This window comes from Cynocephalus volans, chromosome 8 (genome assembly GCF_027409185.1).
Source record: "Cynocephalus volans isolate mCynVol1 chromosome 8, mCynVol1.pri, whole genome shotgun sequence".
Classification (NCBI taxonomy): Eukaryota; Metazoa; Chordata; class Mammalia; order Dermoptera; family Cynocephalidae; genus Cynocephalus; species Cynocephalus volans.
In genome coordinates, this window is record NC_084467.1 from 103,849,296 (window position 1) to 103,868,249 (window position 18,954).

General features: G+C 33.7%; 3 protein-coding genes across 4 annotated transcripts in view; 1 reads left to right on the forward strand and 2 right to left on the reverse strand.

Annotated features, from left to right (window-relative positions):
* MAN1A2 (mannosidase alpha class 1A member 2) overlaps nt 1-18,954 on the forward strand; it is a 199,182-nt gene that overhangs the window by 10,766 nt on the left and 169,462 nt on the right. The window lies entirely within an intron of this gene.
* LOC134383072 (ribosomal biogenesis factor-like) lies at nt 4,815-5,393 on the reverse strand. Its single transcript, XM_063103758.1, has one exon. It carries the CDS (start codon nt 5,343-5,345, stop codon nt 5,043-5,045), a length of 303 nt encoding a protein of 100 aa, XP_062959828.1. The 5' UTR covers nt 5,346-5,393; the 3' UTR covers nt 4,815-5,042.
* On the reverse strand, nt 7,233-7,563 carry LOC134383073 (small ribosomal subunit protein eS27). The gene has a single exon (XM_063103759.1). It carries the CDS (start codon nt 7,541-7,543, stop codon nt 7,289-7,291), a length of 255 nt encoding a protein of 84 aa, XP_062959829.1. The 5' UTR covers nt 7,544-7,563; the 3' UTR covers nt 7,233-7,288.

An 18,954-nucleotide genomic window follows, 5' to 3' on the forward strand; every position in this document is an offset into this window, starting at 1 on the left:
AGGGCTATGAGATGTTTATTTTCTCTTATTTATTAATATTTCTTTTGGGCTTTCTTATTAAAGTATCATACTCACAATCTCAGAATATTTCTTCCAAAATGTTAATATAGATTTATATAGGTTATTTAGCCTCCATAACATGTAGTTTAAGATTTTGTTTTCTGTCATCACTCTTTATTGTACATCTGTGCTTTAATTACTTTGAATTATTTTCATTTAATATTATTCCCTAATAGTGTTTTTTTGATCTCCAGGGTTTTTGTTAATATTATTTTACTTATTAACAGCTGAAATAGCCCAAATCCATGTATAGACTTATTCCCTTACCTTCCCTGCCATTAGGTGGTCTTTTTCTTTATTTTTCTCAAGTATTGTCTATGATTGCATATTTAAAGTGTTTTGCAATCATTCACTTATTTGTCTGTCTCTCCCAACAGATCATTGGCTCCTTGAGGACAAATGACTGTATTTTATCTATCTTTGTATCTCCAGTACTTGAAGTACGTTTGGTCTTTAATAGAAGTATATGCCTATTGAATAAATGTTGTCCATGGCAAGATGACAGATTTTCTTAAGAGAAGGTATAAACAGAATGCAGGGAAGTATTGAGTGATAAGATGCAAAAGCAGAATGAATGATGTCTTAAGGTGAGAAGGATACAGTCTTTAATAAAGGCTCTTTATAAAAAATAGTAAAAAGACTAGGAATAATTCACATCGGCCCTATCTGGAGCATACTTATTTCTAGAAATGTATCTAAAGTATTTTGTATACTCACACATTGAAATTCTCCTTTGGGAAAAAAAGAAAATAACAGAGAATATGTGATGAGTGTTTTCATATATTTAATCTTCTTTAATCTTCACATCAGATCTGTAAATTAAGTATTCCTAATCTCATTTTTACAGATAAAATTTAGATTATAAATTTAAATTATAGGTAAAATTTAGATTATGCCTAAAGTTGGAAAACTGGCAACACAGAAGGTAAGTATCTACTAGAAATTGTATATGGTAAGCATTAATTTAATTGATGTTTAATAGGCAAATGTAATGTTCAGTATTGTTTGAAAATTATGAAAAGATTTAACTTACAGTTTGGGCTGACTGTATATTCCTTGGCTAGGAAAATAGTTTTACTACTTTCATTTTTTCTGATTGTGCAGATTCTGTCAGAAAAGTTTATTTTGACTGCCATTGAATTTTTCTTGGAACTTTTCTTGTTAGAATATGGTTGTAATGAAGTCTGTACTGGAGATTTATTTTCAGATTGGGTTTTAGGATTCATTATAAAGAAAAAACTCCTTAAAGGATATTCTTTCCAATGATCTATGCTGGAATTTTATATGGTCCAGAAGGAAGGCATCATTGTATATTTAATACATTGGGCTCTCATTTCAGCATTGTCCTTACTTGCTGAGGTGTATTTAGATAAACTAACTTCTCTGTGCTTTGATGTCCTTATTTATGAAATGAGAGAATTGATTGAATCTTTTGAAGATTCCTTCCAGCTCATGCATATAAAATATAGGTAATTTTATGATGTAGGGAACTGAAGAGAGTGCAGTAATTTAGTACAGGCATCACAAATGCTGTGAAGATAAAGTGTATCCTACTAAATAGAAATTAGTGTCATTTTTGTATATGAAAATAGAGTTTTAAAGTCATTTTAGAAATGACTAAAATTTATTTATATATTATATAATTATTTATATAATGAAATGTACCAATTTAAAAAGAGAAAATGAATGAAATGACTTTTATACATTTTTGTTTCCTATTAGTTTAGAAGTATAATTTATTGAGCATTTTATATGCCAGCTTGAAAGTAATGGGTATATTTACAAAAGTGTCAGGTGTCATTTTTGAGCCCAGTTAACAATTATACCTCTTCTTTTGTTATCTATGACTTTAAAATAGACACTGTGGAAAACAAAGTCCTTGAGTAATAGAGGTTTTAGACCCTGTGAAGGCTCCCACTACTCCTAAGGCACAATTTCCTTTGAATAAAGACATTTCCTAACCTTAATATTGAGAGATGCCACTGAAAATGTCTGTTCTCTTCTGTTTTCCATATCTTAACAAGAACTTTTGGGACGAATTATACAAATAGTTAAAAAAAAAAAAAAGTAAAATGAGGTAATCTGGAGACTGCAAAGAACAATGCAGGTATTGTTTTTCCTTTTGACATTTTTGACATTTACTTGTTTATAAAATTAATCTCTATTATGTAGATCTCTTGGTGTCTTATTCTTTAGTGCTTGGTATCTTACGTGTCTCTTACTTAGTGATATTGATATTGCCATTATAAATATTTGTCACATTTATTTATTCAGCAAGTGTTTTTGAATATTTATGATATACCAAGCATTATGCTAAGTATTGGGGAAAAAACTACTGAAAAATTCACATCTTAGACTGAAATCTTAACATCATTCTTAAAACCTATATTATCTTTGTAGCCAGATTCTAGAGTTTTTAGAGATACATTTTCATTTACTTGAAGTTCTGGTACAGGCATTTAGGTCATTGGCATTTTTTGAGAGTTCAGGTAGATTATTGCTTTATCTTTCCTCATTTTTTGTTTTTTTCTAATAACATTTATATCATTAATGTATGCATTTCTTCTATATGTACTGGGTTATCTGGAAATAAGGGGCAGATATTCTGAAGCTTTTTAAATCAGGAACCAGGAAATGGCATCTGAAAAAATTATGCTAAACATTGTGTTAAATTGAGATCTGGTACAATTGTATGTATTTATATATTTAAAATTATTTACATATAGCTATATATGGTTTATTTCTACCTTTATAAAGTTATATGTGCGTACATGACTTTTTTTTTCAATTGTCAGTAAGTGGCATCTGATATAAAGTTTATATGTGTTTGGTATGTATTATGTATATAATAAATGTGAATTATTGTTCTATTAATTTATGATGCCACTGGTAAACATTTACCTCTTCATGACCTAAATTTTTTTCCTGCACTTGAATAGATTGGTAACATCTAGGGTAAGGTGAGCATTGGGCAGCTGGCTCATCTTGCATACTGTTAGTATAAATATAAATTAATAGGGTTTTCATGAAGAGCAATTTAGTTATATTAACTAATTTAAAGTACCTATTCTTTGATTCAGCATTTCTTCTAGGAACTTATCCTTGAAAAATTCTCACATCAGTGCACAAAGAAATGTTGAAGAATATCCCTTGAAGCTATAACATGACATATTGTAAATGATCCAAATGTCAACTGGGGATTAGTTAAAGAAATAATACATTTTGATATATACAGTTCTTTTTTTTTTTTTTTTCTTAACCCACCATCGATCTTTCTTGGTTAGTCCCCAAAGCACCAGACTGTTTTCATTTCATAGTTTTATAATAGTATGTTTTGACATCTGATAGATTTTGTCCTCTGTATCTTTCTTGTTTTAAGAAAGTTATGAGCGTATACAAAAAGTCTTAGTAGGTAATATCAGTATACTCACTGTTTAGCTTTGTCACATCTTAACATTTTCTTATTTTAGCTGAATATTATTCTTAAGGTTAACCTCTATCCTGAGTTGACATTGTTATTCTCAGTAAATGGTTTTATACTTCCATAACATATGTATTTGTTAGTATATATAGTTTTGCATGTTCTTAAACATTGTATATTGTTCTGCAAGTTTTTTTTCCTCAACATTATTTTTATGATTTGTATATGTTGATGTTTTGGGCTCTGGTTCTATTATATTATCCACTTAGGTATTCTATTATATGATTTTTTTTTTTTTTTAATTTAAATTTTTATTTTATTTTATTTTTTTTATGTCTGTAGGAATTTATTTATTTATTTATTTATTTATTTAATTTTATTTTGTCGATATACATTGTGGCTGATTATTGCTCCCCATCACCAAAACCTCCCTCCCTTCTCCCTCCCCCCTCCCCTTGACCAGTGTTTTTAAATCATTTTAGTGACAAGTTCAACCAATAAAAATGTTAACCTTTTTCTCAAGCTAATACTAATAATGTATAAATCTCCTTTAAATGAAAATCTTTCAAAATAATAAACAAGTCATTAATTTGATTACTTTTCCTATATTTAAAAAAAATTTATGTCTGACATAGGAAACAATTTAACTTGGATTGATGCATTTGAGGGTATTTTATGTTAAACATCACTACCTGTAGATGATGTAGAAACCATCTTTAACATTGAATTTGTTTTTGGTTTGCAGTATTTCCTCTCCTGCGGCTTTCTCCTACCCCAGCAGATGACTACAACTTTAATTTAGATGATAATGAAGGAGTTTGTGATCTGTTTGATGTCCAGATACTAAATTATTAGATTCCATGGAAACTTGGGACTGTTATCTACCTCTAACTGTGTAACATTTTAGATTTCTTCATAACCTAAGTATTTAAAATAATGAATGTAACACCTTTTTAGTTCACTGATTCTGAAGTGTTCTTCCCTAATACTTTCTTCTTTACTTCACAAAACTTCAACCATAAAAACAAAGGGCTCTGATTGCTTCAGGGGAGAAGTGATTTAATATCAACCAACTTCCCCACCCCCCAAGTAATTACATTCTGAAATTTCAACTTTTCTTCCATCCAATTCTGAATTATTCTGTTTTTTCCTCTTATGAGAGGAAAGTTAAAGTAGACTTCAGGTCATCAAAAACAGAAAAAGATGGCCAAGGGCTCATCACTTGTTTATCTTATATTTTCACTGCCATGAAATTATCTATATTTCTGTATGTCCTTCAAACAGACATTCACTGCCACTTATAAAGTGAAGGATGTAAACGAGGTTATATAACTGTTTCAGTGAACAGATTTTGTGAAGTGCCTTCTGTTTTAGCACTTTAAGTTTATCACATGTTGACTTCTGACATTCCACTTTCCTAGGTTATAGGAAAGATCTGTCTATGTAGTTTGTTTTTAAAATATGCCAATGCCTGTACATTAACAAGATTTTTAAAAATAAAATTGTATAAAACATTTTAATTTTTTGGTCTTTTGGGGGAATTTGATGCATCATAACTGTATTACAACTGAGCCATTAATCTTGCAGCTTTGTCAACATTAACTGGTTCATTTTCATGCTGCTGCTGAGGAATCAGCTTTTTCTGTAGAGGTTCAAGAGAAAGGCTTTTTGAGAAGTGTGCAAGTTCCTTTTGTATATCTATGAAAGCTTTATTCATTCTGTTAACTTTTTCATTATTCACAATGTTTATTTTCTTAAGATTAGTGGTAACTGGTTTTGCTTTGTTTTTAGCCTTAAAGTGCTTTTGGCTGGCTATGTGAAATACATTCCTGGACTTCTGCCCTCTTAATTTGTTCTTGGCCATTGTCTTCGATACTCGCGTGCAGCAACTCAAGCTCCAGATGACACCATCTGTACCTCTATTATATGATTAAACCTCAAATTATTTATATATTCCCAGCTGATAGTAGATTTTTAGCTTACCTTCTTTTTTTTTTGCTGCAAAAATATTCTGTACATGTGTGCTTTGGGCACATGTGGTTTTCTCCAAGGTAAAAACTTAGAAATAGAATTACTGTAGAGTGTGTGCATCCTTGACTCTAAATGTTGTTGCTCAGTATCTCTGTAGTGGTTCCACCAGTTTTCACTCCCACTTGTGTCTTTTACAAACGATGGTATTGTTAGACTTTAAAATGCTTTGCTAACCTTATGCCAATTTTTGTTTATATTTCTCTGATTATTAGTGAGGTGAAATTTTTTCTTTTCTTTTTTTATTTGTTTTTTGGGTTTCCTACTCTTTGAATTGCTTGTTCACATTTTTTGCCAATTTTTCTTTTGGGTTGTTTGTCTTTTTCTTACTCGTTTATACAAATTATTTATACATTCTGGGTGAATTCTTTATTAGTTACATGCATTATACATTTATTCTTGCTACTGGGTACCTTATTTTTATATTTTGTTTGTGGTGTCTTTAGTTTTACAGAAGTTTTAAATTTTAATGTAATTGAAATTTGTCAATATTTTCATTTATGGTCTTGCTTTTTGTCGTTTGTGTAGGGAAAGCTTTCCCAACCTGAAGTTACAATCTCTTCTATTTTCAGTAATGTAGTTTTAAAGTTTATTTTTCACATCTAGGGATTTAATTTGTGTGGTATTGATTTTTGTGTATGGTGAGGTAGAGACTAAATTTGCATTTTTCCATATGGGTGTCTATTTGTCCCTGTGCTATTTTTTGAAGAGGCTACAATTTCCCGTGGATTTGTAATGCCATTTCTGCTATATAAAAGTTTTTGTATATTCATAGTTTTGTTTCTGAGTTCTCTCTCTGTTCTCTTGGTTCTTTTGTATATTTCTTTTAGAATAGCATGCTGTTTTGATAAGTGTACCTTTAGATAAGTCTTGATATTAGCTAGGGTGGGTTCTTCTACCTTTTTTTTCAAAATTGTGTTTGTCCTTCTTGATTTTAAGCTCTTCTGTAAGTATTTGGTTTTTTATTCAGGTAAAATTTGCTTAATATAAAATTAACCATTTTAATGTGACTTCTTAATGACATTTAGTACATTGACAATGTTGTGCAGCCACCAGCTCTAATTCGAAGATATTTTCATCACCCCAAAAGGAAACCTCATACCCATTAATCAGTTACTCTCCACTCCTTCCTCCCTGCTTCCTCATGAGCCCTTCCTTGACAACCATCAGTATGCTTTCTATTTCTATAGATTTACATATTCTGCTTATTTCAAATAAATACAGTCATGCAATATAAGACCTTTTGTGTCTAGATTCTTTCACTTTAACATAATGATTTGAGGTTCATCCATGTTGTAACATGTATTAGTACTTTTTTATGGCTGAATAATATTTCATTGTTTGTTAATACACAAATTGTTTATGCATTCATGTGCTGATGGACATTTGGGTTTTTTCCACATTTTGGCCATTGTGAAATAGTGTCGCTGTGAATGTATGTGTGCATATATTTGTTTGAGTACCTGTTTCCAGTTCTTCTGGGTATATACCTAAGAGTGGAATTGCTGGGTCATGTAATTCTGCGTTTAACTTTTTGAGGAACCACCAACTTGTTTTCCAAAGCAGCTGTACCATTTTACATTTACACCAGTAATGTATGAAGGTTCTAATTTCTTCACATCTCTCCAGCACTTACCCAGTTTTTAAAAAATTTACTATATCTATCCTAGTTGCTATGAAGTGGTATTTCATTGTGGTTTTTTTTTTTTTTTTTTTTTTTTATATATCCAAAATGTGTTTATTGGGAGGGTTTTCCACTCATCTTGATTCAGGGTGCTTTTAGTGCTGCTTCCTCCTAAAGGAACATCCTTCTGTAAGCCTTGCTTTTCCTCCTGTAGGCTGGCAGAGGACAGTGGAGCAGCCAACGCACAAAACTACCGTTTGTGCATGGCTAAAGACCGTGGTGATTTTATAGCATCCTGGGCATTTCACATCCATGAAATAGGAATTGGGACTCTGCACCAGGCGCTTCTTCTTGTGTTTCCTCTTCTCCTCTTCTGGAGAGGGATGGAGGAGATCCTTTGCGAGAGGCATGTTCTCGTGAGGAGGTCTTCACCGCCGGAAACTTTCATTGTGGTTTTGATTTGCATTTTCCTAATAATTAATAATGTTGAACTTTTTTTGTGTACTTGCTGACCATTTTATGTATATTTTTTGGAGAAATGTCTGTCCAGGTCCTTTGTCCGTTATTTTTAGTTGGGTGGTTTGGTTTTATTTTGTTGAGTTGTAAGAGTTCTTTATATCATCTGGACACTAGACCCTTATCAGATATATGGTTTGCAGATATTTTCTTCCTTTCTATAGGTTGACTTTTCACTTTTTTTATAATGTCTTTTGATATTATAGAAAATAATAATTTATCTTTTTTCTTTTTTTGCTTGTGATTTTGATGTTGTATCTGAGAATCCATTGCCAAATTCAAGGCCATGAAGATTTACCCTTTTTCTTCAAAGAGTTTATGGTTTTAGCTATTATGGTTAGGTTGTTGATCCATATGAGTTCATTTTTGTGCATGGAGTGAGATGGGAGTCCAACTCAATTATTTTGTATGTGGATATTCAGTTGTCCCATCACCATTTGTTGGAGATGATTTTTTCCGCATTGAATAGTATTGGCACCCTTGTTGAAAATCAATTGGCTATAGATGTTTGGGTTTGTTTCTGGACTCTCAGTTCTATTCCATTCATCTATATGTCTATCCTTACTTATGCTAGTACACACTGTTTTGATTACTGTAACTTTGTAGTAAGTTTTGAAATTGGGAAGAGTGGTGTTCCAACTTTGTTATTCTTTTTCAGTATTGTTTTGGTTATTTGGAGCTGCTAGCAATTCTTTATGAATTTGAAGATTAGCTTTTCAACTTCTGAAAAAATGGCTTTTGGAATTTTGGTAGACATTACATTGAATCTGTAAACCCCCTTGGGTACCTTTTTCACCTTAACAATATTAAGTCTTCAACCCATGACCAGGAGATATATTTCTGTTATTTCAGTCTTTGATTTCTTTCAGCAATATTTATAGTTTTCAGTGTTACAAGTGTTTCACCACTTTTATTAAATTTCTTCCTAGGTAGATATTTTATTCTTTTGTATGCTATTGTAAATGTGTCTGTTTTTTCTTTTTCTTTCTTTCTTTCTTTCTTTCTTTCTTTCTTTCTTTCTTTCTTTCTTTCTTTCTTTCTTTCTTTCTTTCTTTCTTTCTTTCTTTCTCTCTTTTGTTTTGAATTCAAAATATTTTAACATTTAGTTGTACGTATTTGTGGGGTACAATATGTTGTTTCAATACATGCATATACTGCACAATGATTCACTTAGGGTAGATAGAAGAGTTTTCTACTCCTTAGTCCACCACTCCTTTCCTTGCACCACCTCCCCAACAATTCTACTCTCTACTTCTATGAGAACCACTCTTTCTCTTTTTTTAGATTCCACATATGAATGAATCATGTGGTATTTGTCTTTTTTTGCCTTACTTACTTCACTTAATATGATTATTTCCAGTTGTATCCATGTTGGTACACATGATAGGATATCATTTTTTAAATAGTAGTATTCCATCGTGTACCACAGTTTTTTTTTATCCATTTATCTATTGATATTTAGGTTGATTCCATCTCTTGGCTATTGTGAATAGTGCTGCGATGAACATGGGAGTGCAGGTGTCTTTTTGACATATTGATTTAATTTCCTTCGGGTATATACCCAGTAGTGAGATACTGGATTGTAGGGTAGGTCCACTTTTAGTTGTCTGAGAAACTTCCATACTGTTTTCTACAGTGGCTATACCAATTTACAGTCCCACCAGCAATGGAGAAGAGTTCCTTTTTCTCTGCATACTTGCCAGCATTTGTTACTTTTTGTCTTATTGATGATAGCCATTCTAACTGGAGTGAGATGATATCTCACTGCGGTTTTAATTTGCATTTCATGATGACTAGTGATTTTGAACGTGATTTCATGTGCCTGTTGGCCATTTGCATGTCTTCTTTTGAGAATGACTGTTCAGATCCTTTGCCCATTTTTAAATTGGGTTATTTGTTTTTTTGCTGTTGAGTCATTTAAGTTCCTTATGTATTCTAGATATTAGCCCATTAGCTGATGTGTAGTTGGCAAACACTTTCTCCTATCCTGTAGGTTGTCTCTTTACTTTGTTGATAGTGTCCCTTACTATGCAGAAGCTTTTTAGTTTGATGTAGTCTCTTTTATTTTTGCTTTAGTTGCCCGTGCCTTTGTAGTTTCCCTCAAAAAAAGTGCTACCCACTCCCATTTTGTGTAGTGTTTTGCATATGTTTTCTTCTAGCAGTTTCATAGTTTCAAGTCTTAAATTTAGTTCTTTGATCTATTTTGAGTTGATTTTTGTTTATGGTGAGAGACAGGTGTATAGTTTCAGTCTTCTGCATGTGGATACCAAGTTTTTCCTGCACCATTTATTAAAGAGGATGTCCTTTCCGCATTGTATATTTTGGCACCTTTGTTGAAAATCAGTTGGCTGTAAGTGGGTGGTTTTATTTTGGGGCTCTATACTCTGTTCCATTGGTCAGTTTGCCTATTTTTATGTTAGTACCATGCTGTTTTGGTTACTATAGCTTTATAGTATATTTTGAAGTCAGGAATGGTGATGCCTCTAACTTTATTCTTCTTGCTCAGGATTGCTTTAGCTATATGGGGCCTTTTTTGGTTCCATACAAATTTTAGGTTCATTTTTTCTGTTTCTTCAAGAGTGTCATTGGTATTTTTTGAATGTGTAGATTGTTTTGGGTAGTATGGACATTTTGATGATATTAATTCTTCCGACTCATAAACATGGGATATCTTTCCATTTATTTGTGTCCTCTTGATTTTTTTTTAAATTTCTTAAATTGAATCCTTGTTTCTTTATATCACTTGCTCCAGGTGTATAGTCCCTGCTAGAGCATGTGATTGCCTATGCATAGGTGATAAGCCCTTGCCCTTGCTGCTAGACATCAGGAAGATTAAATATCTTAAACTTTCTGGCTTCTGCAGGAAGAGGAGTGTTCTGCTACCAATATACTATTGAATTCCTGAAATTATGTAAGGGGTTATGTTTTGGCAGCTTAAGGAACATAAAGTAAACTGAAAAGAACCCAGTGATTTGTAATAAAACAAGTGGATGAAGTTCTTACTTGTTCTGTGCTGTTTGGAAATACAGACATAAACAGACTTTCTAGACTCTGCCCTTTTAGCACTTTCTGTTCAAAGATTTAAAACAAGGCTGGTACTGCCCTCCTTAGAGGGTGCTTGGAAACATGGGGGCATTTTTTGGTTGTCAGAATGATGGGGGTGGGGGCATTGTTGGAATTTGGTGGATTGTAGCCAGGTATGCTAAACATCCTACAGTGACCTGACGGTTCTGCACAACAAAGAATTGAATTATCCTCCTCAAAATTTCAATAGTGTATCTGAGACACACTAGATTATCTGGATCATCTTCATGAGGGGCTTCAAGTTATTTACTGGCCACCTTTGCTTCACTGTCTGTATACTCTGGCTTGACTGTTATTTCTTACTTCCTTGCTTTGCTGTTCCCTTTTCTTAGTTCAAGGGACTTGATTCCTTTTCAAGCTCAAAAAAAATTTTTTTTAAAGTCTGGCTCCCACACCATATACAAAAATTAACTCAAAATGGATCAAAGGCCTAAATGTAAGAGCTGAAGCTATAGAACTCTTAGAAGAAAACACAGGGGGAAAGCTTCATGACATTGGATTTGGCAGTATTTTCTTAAAAATGACATGAAAACACAGACAACAAAAGAAAAAAATAGATAAGTTGAATTTCATTAAAATTAGAAACTTTTATGTATCAAAGGACACTATCACCAGAGTGAAAAGGCAGCCCATAGAATGGGAGAAAATATTTGCAAATCATGTATCTGATAAAATACTGATATCCAGAACATATAAAGAACTCCTACAGCCCAACAACAGCAACAACAAAACACTAGATTAAAAAATGGGCAAAGGACTTGAGTAGACATTTCTCCAAAGAAGATGCACATATGGCCAGTAAGCACATGCATCTCTAGTCACTAGGGAAATGTAAATCAAAACCACAGTAAGACACCACTTTACTCCCATTAAAATGGCTATTATTAAAACAAAACAAAACAAAGTAAGTGTTGGCAAGGATGTGGAAAAATTCGAATTCTTGTGTAACTGATGGGAGTGTAAAATGTAGCTGCTGTGGAAAATGGTATGGTGGTTTCTTAAAAAAATAAATATAGGATTATCATATGATACAGTGTTAAAGTCAGAAAAACATAGAGACAGATCTCTAAGAAAACATTTTATTTGGTAAAATAGGATAGCTGTCCGGGTCATACACACAGATCAGGGTGATCTCCTGTATGTCCAAAGAGGAAAGAAAGGGTTGAGATTTTATAAGAAAAAGAAATGCTATATATTGTTTTGAAAGAAAGCTCTTTGGCACTAGTGAAATGTTGGAAGTTGGCAGGCTTTGATTGGTGAGTGAAGATGGTAGATAAAATTAATATTCTTAGAGTCATGGCAGGTCATTTTAGCAGCTACTAAGCAAAACTAGTCTTAGAGTACAGTAGGCTGTTATAGCAGCTGGGCTTGAAGAAAATTCTTGTAGCAGGTGCTATGTGCTCTGAGTGCTTTTTCCTCCTGGCCCTTTGATTCTGATTTAGTTTGGGTATGACAAGAATGGCTCAGTTTGTATAACCAACTTTCACAACAGCAATTACACTTCTGGATATATACCCAAAAGAAGTGAAAGTGGGAACTCGAACAGATATTGTACACCTGTATTCATAGCAGCATTCTTCATATAGTTAAATGGTAGGAACAACTCAAGCATCTATCAACAGATGAATGGATAAACCAAGTATGGTGTATATGTACAGTGCAGTATTATTCAGTCTTAAAAAGGAAGGAAATTTTGACACATGGTACAATGTGGTTGAACCATGAAGACATTATGCTAAGTGAAATAAGACAGACACAAAAAGACAAATATTGTATGACTCCACTTATCTGAGGTACCTAGGGTAGTCAGATTCATAGAGACAGAAAGCAAAATAGTGGTTGCCATGGGCTGGGGAGAAGGGTGAATGGGGAGTTAGTGTTTAACGGGTACTGAGTTTCCATTGGGGAAGATTAAAAAGTTCTGGTGATGGGTGGTGGTGATGGTTGCACAGCAGTGTGAAAGTACTTAATGCCACAGAAGTGTTCATTTAAAGATGGTAAAAATGGTAAATTTTGTGGTATGTATATTTTACACAATAATGGTAATAAATTTGTATAAATCTGTGTTCTCTGTTTCTTATTAGTCTCTGTTTAGAACTGCAGAATAAAAATACTTCTTGTCACTGGTGCTAGCCATTATTAGCAGTCTTTGCGTAGCCAGTAGTTGTGATTCTAATAAAAGGATAGTTGGTTTAAGTGAGACTGGCAGTGATTGTTATGATTTGAATCAGGTGGTGCTGGCATTGTGTGGCTCTTGGTGTCTGTGGGGACAAACCCCATAGCTGCCTCATCTCTGTCTAAGATGAGTGGTGTGAGTCATTCCACATAATAAGGTCCAGTAACTTAAATGGAGTGAATTTAAAACAATGTAAAAGGTAGTTTTAAATGCAAAGGTATGGGGTTAGAGGAGTGCCATTGGTTTGTGGGCTTTAGGGCTTGGAGCTCAGGATAGAAGGCTGTCTTAATTTGCTTTGTCTACCATAACAAAATACCATAGACTGGGTGGTTTAAACAACAGAATGTTATTTCTCACAGTTCTGGAGGCTGGGAAGTCCAAGATCAAGGTGCCAGCTGATACAGTTTCTCATGAGGGCTCTTTTCTTGGCTTGCAGACTGCCACCTTCTTGCAGTGTCCTCACGTGGCCTTTCCTCCATGCATGCACAGGGAGATAGAGGACATCTCTTTCTCTTATAAGGCCCCACCCTCATGACTTGATCTAACTCTAATTACTTCCCAAAGGCCCCATCTCCAAATATAATCACTTTGGGGGTTAGGGATTCAATATATGAATTTTAGGGGGTGGGAGGGTCATAAACATTCAGTCCATAACAGAGGCAGTCTGAGAGGTAAGTGTCTTAGGAACAAACCAGGTAAACGTAGGCAGACCACAGAAACAAGCGCTTAGTTTGGAGAGGACAGACAGAGAGAAAGGATGTGAGCCAATAAAACAATTTAGAGAAACATGAAGAGAGGGAAGGTTCAAAGCCAGAGAATGGAGAAGGCAGAGGTTAGAAAAATTACCTGTGAAAAGGAGATATCGTTACAGCAATTTTGTTATTGGGTTCTTACTGCCTTAGGTGTATGTACGTAGGCAGGGGGCATTTGGTAAAGATGCTTGCATTGCTAATAGCAGGTTTGGGCCAAGGGCTACATTAAAGACTGAATAGATAATGTTTTACTCCACAGGAAAATGATGAATAACTTAACAAAACCTTTTTACCATTTTTTTTTTTTGGCAGCTGGCCAGTAAGGGGATCCAAACCCTTGACCTTGTTATTATAACACTGTGCTCTAACCAACTGAGCTAACTGGCCAGCCAAGAAAAACTTTTTAAAAAGAACATTTTAAATAAATTCTTTTCATGTCTTGACAGATGATCTATAGTGACTTTTTGTTTTGAATTGATGATGATTTCTTATAATCAACAGTCTGGTAACATCAGTGCTGTCTCTGTCCTCTCTCCATCTAATGGTAACTTTTGATGAAAATACACGATTTTTTGGGAGACAATCTTTACAATGATTAGAAATCCATTTCAACTTTTATCCTTTGTACTTCTTTAAAATGTCAATCAAAAGGACCACTTCAAATACCAAATCACCCTTTAAGACAAAAAACAACAAAAGTTTCGTAAGATATTGAAGGAGAGAGTTACTGTGTGTGTGATAGTTTCTTCTTTTTCCTTTGGGTTTTATACCCTTTTGGGTTTTTGATTCATTACAGGAAGGCAAGGCTTTGTTTTAAGTTGTTTTAGTTAGAACTTGTAACTGGGGTAGTGATTTTTTAGTATTTTTTTGTTATGTGTTTTTAAACTACAACAAAACAATTTAGAGATCTTATAAGGTTTGGTTTATAATGGGTTTTTTATATATATGGTTCAGTTATCTCTGTTTACATTGTCAGATTAGATTTTAATCTCAGGCTCTAGGGAAGCCTGAAGGAAGAGAAGAGAATTTGACAAAACATGATTTTTCCCCTTCAAAATAAATTGCAAAAAATTTGCTTGATTAAAACAAGATACACGAGAGAAAAAAAACAATCCAAATGATCATGAAGGGAACAAAAATTTACATAGCACTATATATATTGTATGAGGATGAAATGGTATGATTAACATAGATGACCAACCTGGAATAATATAGAGTCTGAGATATATGATGAGAATTGAAGTGGTTCTCCATGTGATCATTTATTTATTTATTAAATATTTATTAAGTACTTTGTTTTAAACAGTGACAATATGACAGAGTAAGATAATGCCCTGAATTCAGACAGCTGAAGGAGCTTACAGAAAAATGATAAATATGAAAATAAGACTTTAAAGGGCTGTATTTGGAAGAATCTGAAGAATGTTGGAGATACATGATAACATGTACATAGAGTTTTCAAGGATGAATATCAACTCACGAGAGCAGGAGGAGGTATAAAGGAGATTCCAGGAGAAGGGTTACCATGTGCATAATCTGAAAGGTAGGAAATTGCAGAATATGTTTAGGGAATTGTCAGAAGCTGGAGTGTAGGGTATTTTTTGTATGGCAGGGAATGAGGACTGGTAAGGCAGGGTAAGTCCTTAGTTTATAAATAGGGATTGCTTGGCTTAAGGAGTCTGACTCCATTGTTTAGAGAAAAGAAGATAGTAGTTTATTTTTCCATTTTAACAGATAAAAGGTACATAGCTATCAGAGATTTGTAAAAGCATTAAAAAACAAGTATTATCAACCTTACTACATTTCTAGCCTAAAGAGATGGGGAGGAGGACTGATATTGATCATTTCACTAAACATTAATTGCTCCTTCCTAGAGGCTTAAAAATAAAGAAGAATATGACCTTTTCCCAGAGCATATCTTACCTTTTCTGTAACAGTCCCTGGTATTTACTTCCTCTGTTGTGACTCACTCATTTTCTAATTACTTGTTTATATATTCATTAGATTGTGAACTCTTGCGGCCAAATTAGGTTTCTTATTTTTCTTTGTGTTCCCTGTGCCTAGTTCAGTTCCCCTCATATTGGTAATCTTAGTTGATTATTATTCAGTTAAGCTGAAATTAATTCAATGGCTGATACCCATTGATTTAACCTGAAATTACCATTAACTCAAACTGAAATCCTATTAAAACCCAAGTTAGAATAATCTATAATAATATATAGCAGCTCTCTATGTAAGCAAAATCTCTTAATAGCCAAATAAATAACTTATACCTAACTGATCTTTAAGATAGAGATGGTGAGTTTGTGTTGATGGTCCATGGATTGCATTATTAAAATGGGAGCCCTAAAAGCACTTTGTATTTTGGGGGAGCCATGTGGCTAAAGTGATTGCATTTGGTATAAAAACTTGAGGTTCAATGGATTTCTCAGTGCCTGGCTTTGAATTTCTTTTAGCTTCTTTCATGTGGCTGATCAATTACTTGTATTGAGAAACAGGCTTCTCTATTAACATGTTGTTTTAAGAACAGGATTCACTCTTATGGAAGGGGGAACCAAAATGTGATAAAATTTGTGCTCTTTGATTTTTAACTATAATTAGTACTCTGGAAAACACATGATTTGGCTTGAAATGATAGCATTTAGAAAGTTCTTTGTCGTTTGTATGGCGGCATTATTCTGTGTGAATAGAGTCCATTCATTTTCTATTGAGACTTAGACCGAATTTGTGAACAACTCACTTATAATAGTTGGCACCATTTTACCTCTTGGTTGCCTCCAAGTTTAAAGAGTTCTTCCATCATGACCTTGAAGGTGTGACATTTCTTTGTGGAAGGTCTTAAATTCTTTCAGGCACTTACCACTAAGCTGTGTAGAATGCTATGCTTTCAGTGTTTTCTGTTCCAGTTGCTGACTATTCTATAGTCATTTCCTAAAACCATTCTTGGCCTGTATTGTGCATAAGTAGCAATTTACATAACTGCTTCCACTATATTTGCTGTGCTTTCCTGGATTCTCTGAAATTTCTTTTGAATATTATTAAAATATAAGATGTTTGAGAAGATTATTTAATAGCTAACTTTGTCATTAAGAAGCTCTATAGTATAGGCCATTGTCATCTTTTAAAAGATAGCATTACATTGTTGATTCATTTGGCATGTTTTTTAGTCAGTACATAGGGGCAGTGGTGAGTTATTTTTAGAATTTGGAGATTGGTAAGAGTCAGTTTAGTAAAATTTTCTTATAATGGTGAGAATAGTTATCTGCCAAAGTTTTTAAGGGCTTTCCTATTTCTTAAATCTAAATTAGATGAACCACGCCTGGAAATCTTAGCAAGGCAGTAATGGATGTGAATGAAATCTGAGGTAAATAATGGTGTTACCATAGAAGAAAAAATGTATCAACAAAAGTTTGAGTGCTTGGAGTCTTAGAAAGATGGGATCCAGTTTAGGAAGGGAAGGAAATTGCATTTACTGAGTACCTTGTTGCATTTGTATTTATAGTAATTTGTAGATTCTTTTGAGTTTTCTATGTAGAAATCATATTGCCTGTGACAAAAGACTTTTTTTTCTGAAACTTCCTTATATTTTATTTTAATTTTCTTGTTTTATTTTGCTGACCAGTACTTCCAGTGTAGTCAAATAGAAGTTGTGATAGTGAGCATTCTTATTTATTTCTCTCACTTTGAAGGGAATTGTTTCTATAGTTTCACTGTTAAGAATATTTGCTGTAGTTTTTAGAAGGTATCTTTTATTAGGTTGAAGATGTCCTCTTTTTCTCCTTTGCTATGAGGTGTTAAGATTAGGAATGAATGTTGAATTTTCTCACTTTCTGTTTCTACTGAATTATCATATTTATTTTCTTTTTCTCTTTTTATTGAAACATACTTGTTGAGTTCAAAGTTGAATTTCAATTCCTGTGTATAGTATGTAGTGATCCTTTTTTTTCTTTATTAGAGGATAAATTATATTGGTAGAATTTTCTGATATTAAATTCATATTTCTGGGAGAAATTCAATTAGTTATGATGAGTTGTCTTTTTTCTGTTTTCTAATATTGCTGATTTACTTTGCTGAAATCTTAAATTCTTTTGGTTATCTGTGTTCATGAAAGAGCATAGCCTATGATTTTTTTCATACTAATCATTCAGTTCTGTTTGGAAATGTTGAATTGGAGGTATTTGGCAGTATTCAATGGCAACGCAACGTCTTATACTGTGTTAGTTATTTAGATTTGGAGTACTTAGTAACCTGGAAAAGGTTGACCATATGTATTTTGATATAATAGTTGAGAAAATACAGTTGCATGATGTTGAAATGAGAGTATGTTGAGTAAGACCATAAGTGACCTAAAGGATGGAATACAGCATTTTGGGAGTACATTGAAGGTAGTAACGCCAATGATTAGAGGCCCGTTGGAAAGGTAGGTTTGAGAAGAGAGAATTTCAAAGGAAGGATAAATTTAGCTATCAGTTTCTTAACTGTGGTGTGTACGCGTGTCAGGATGGCCGAGTGGTCTAAGGCGCCAGACTCAAGGTAACTGTGGTGGGTAGAAGAGTGATGTGAGGTATAAGAAGTGGAAATACTGATACTGGAGGAGAGGATCTAAGGAGGCCCAATGGCTGGCCTTGGCCCATCCTGTCCTCTTACAGGTTCTTGACTCTGCCACAGGAAAGAATTCAAGAATAGAGTCATGATAGAAAGTGAAAACAGGTTTAATATAATGAATAAGAAATACAGACTTCACAGAGAAAGTGTGGCCTAGCTCCAGAGCCTGAGCAGGGCCCACACCAAGTTTAATGCAAAAATAAGAAATATACATTACAGACAAGGTACAGGCTGAGTCTAGAGTGAATAGCAGCCTGCTTAAGGTGAGTTTGATATAAAAAGAAAGAAATACACACCTCAGGTTAAGTGTGGGCAGGCCCCAAGAGAGCGAGCAATAGCCTTGCTGCCTTTGTTGATTTGACTTTTATAGTTTGGCTATCTGTATCCATATTCACGCTGTCCAATGAATATTCACATAAGGGTGTGGTTCCCAGTTATGTAACCTCGTCTTGCACATGCCTAGTTGGTCTCTTTCTGAACATGCTAATTGATCAAATCCCATTATGTGACTGAATATATTCAAGAATATTTGGTGCTCTTCAGCACCTCCAGGGGAAGGTCATTCAAGGAATAAACTCCTTTTTAAAGAGCATGCTTGGCCGGTGAGATTACATAAGTCTGCTCCCTTCGGTCTCAATCTCCACATGCTGGTGCTAAAAAATAAATGCTACAGGCCACCATAGCTTAG

What these genes read in the sequence shown, in the direction of transcription:
- LOC134383072 (XM_063103758.1), bottom strand. Translation starts at nt 5,345, where the DNA reads ATGGCCAAGAACAAATTAAGAGGGCAGAAGTCCAGGAATGTATTTCAC.
- LOC134383073 (XM_063103759.1), bottom strand. Translation starts at nt 7,543, where the DNA reads ATGCCTCTCGCAAAGGATCTCCTCCATCCCTCTCCAGAAGAGGAGAAG.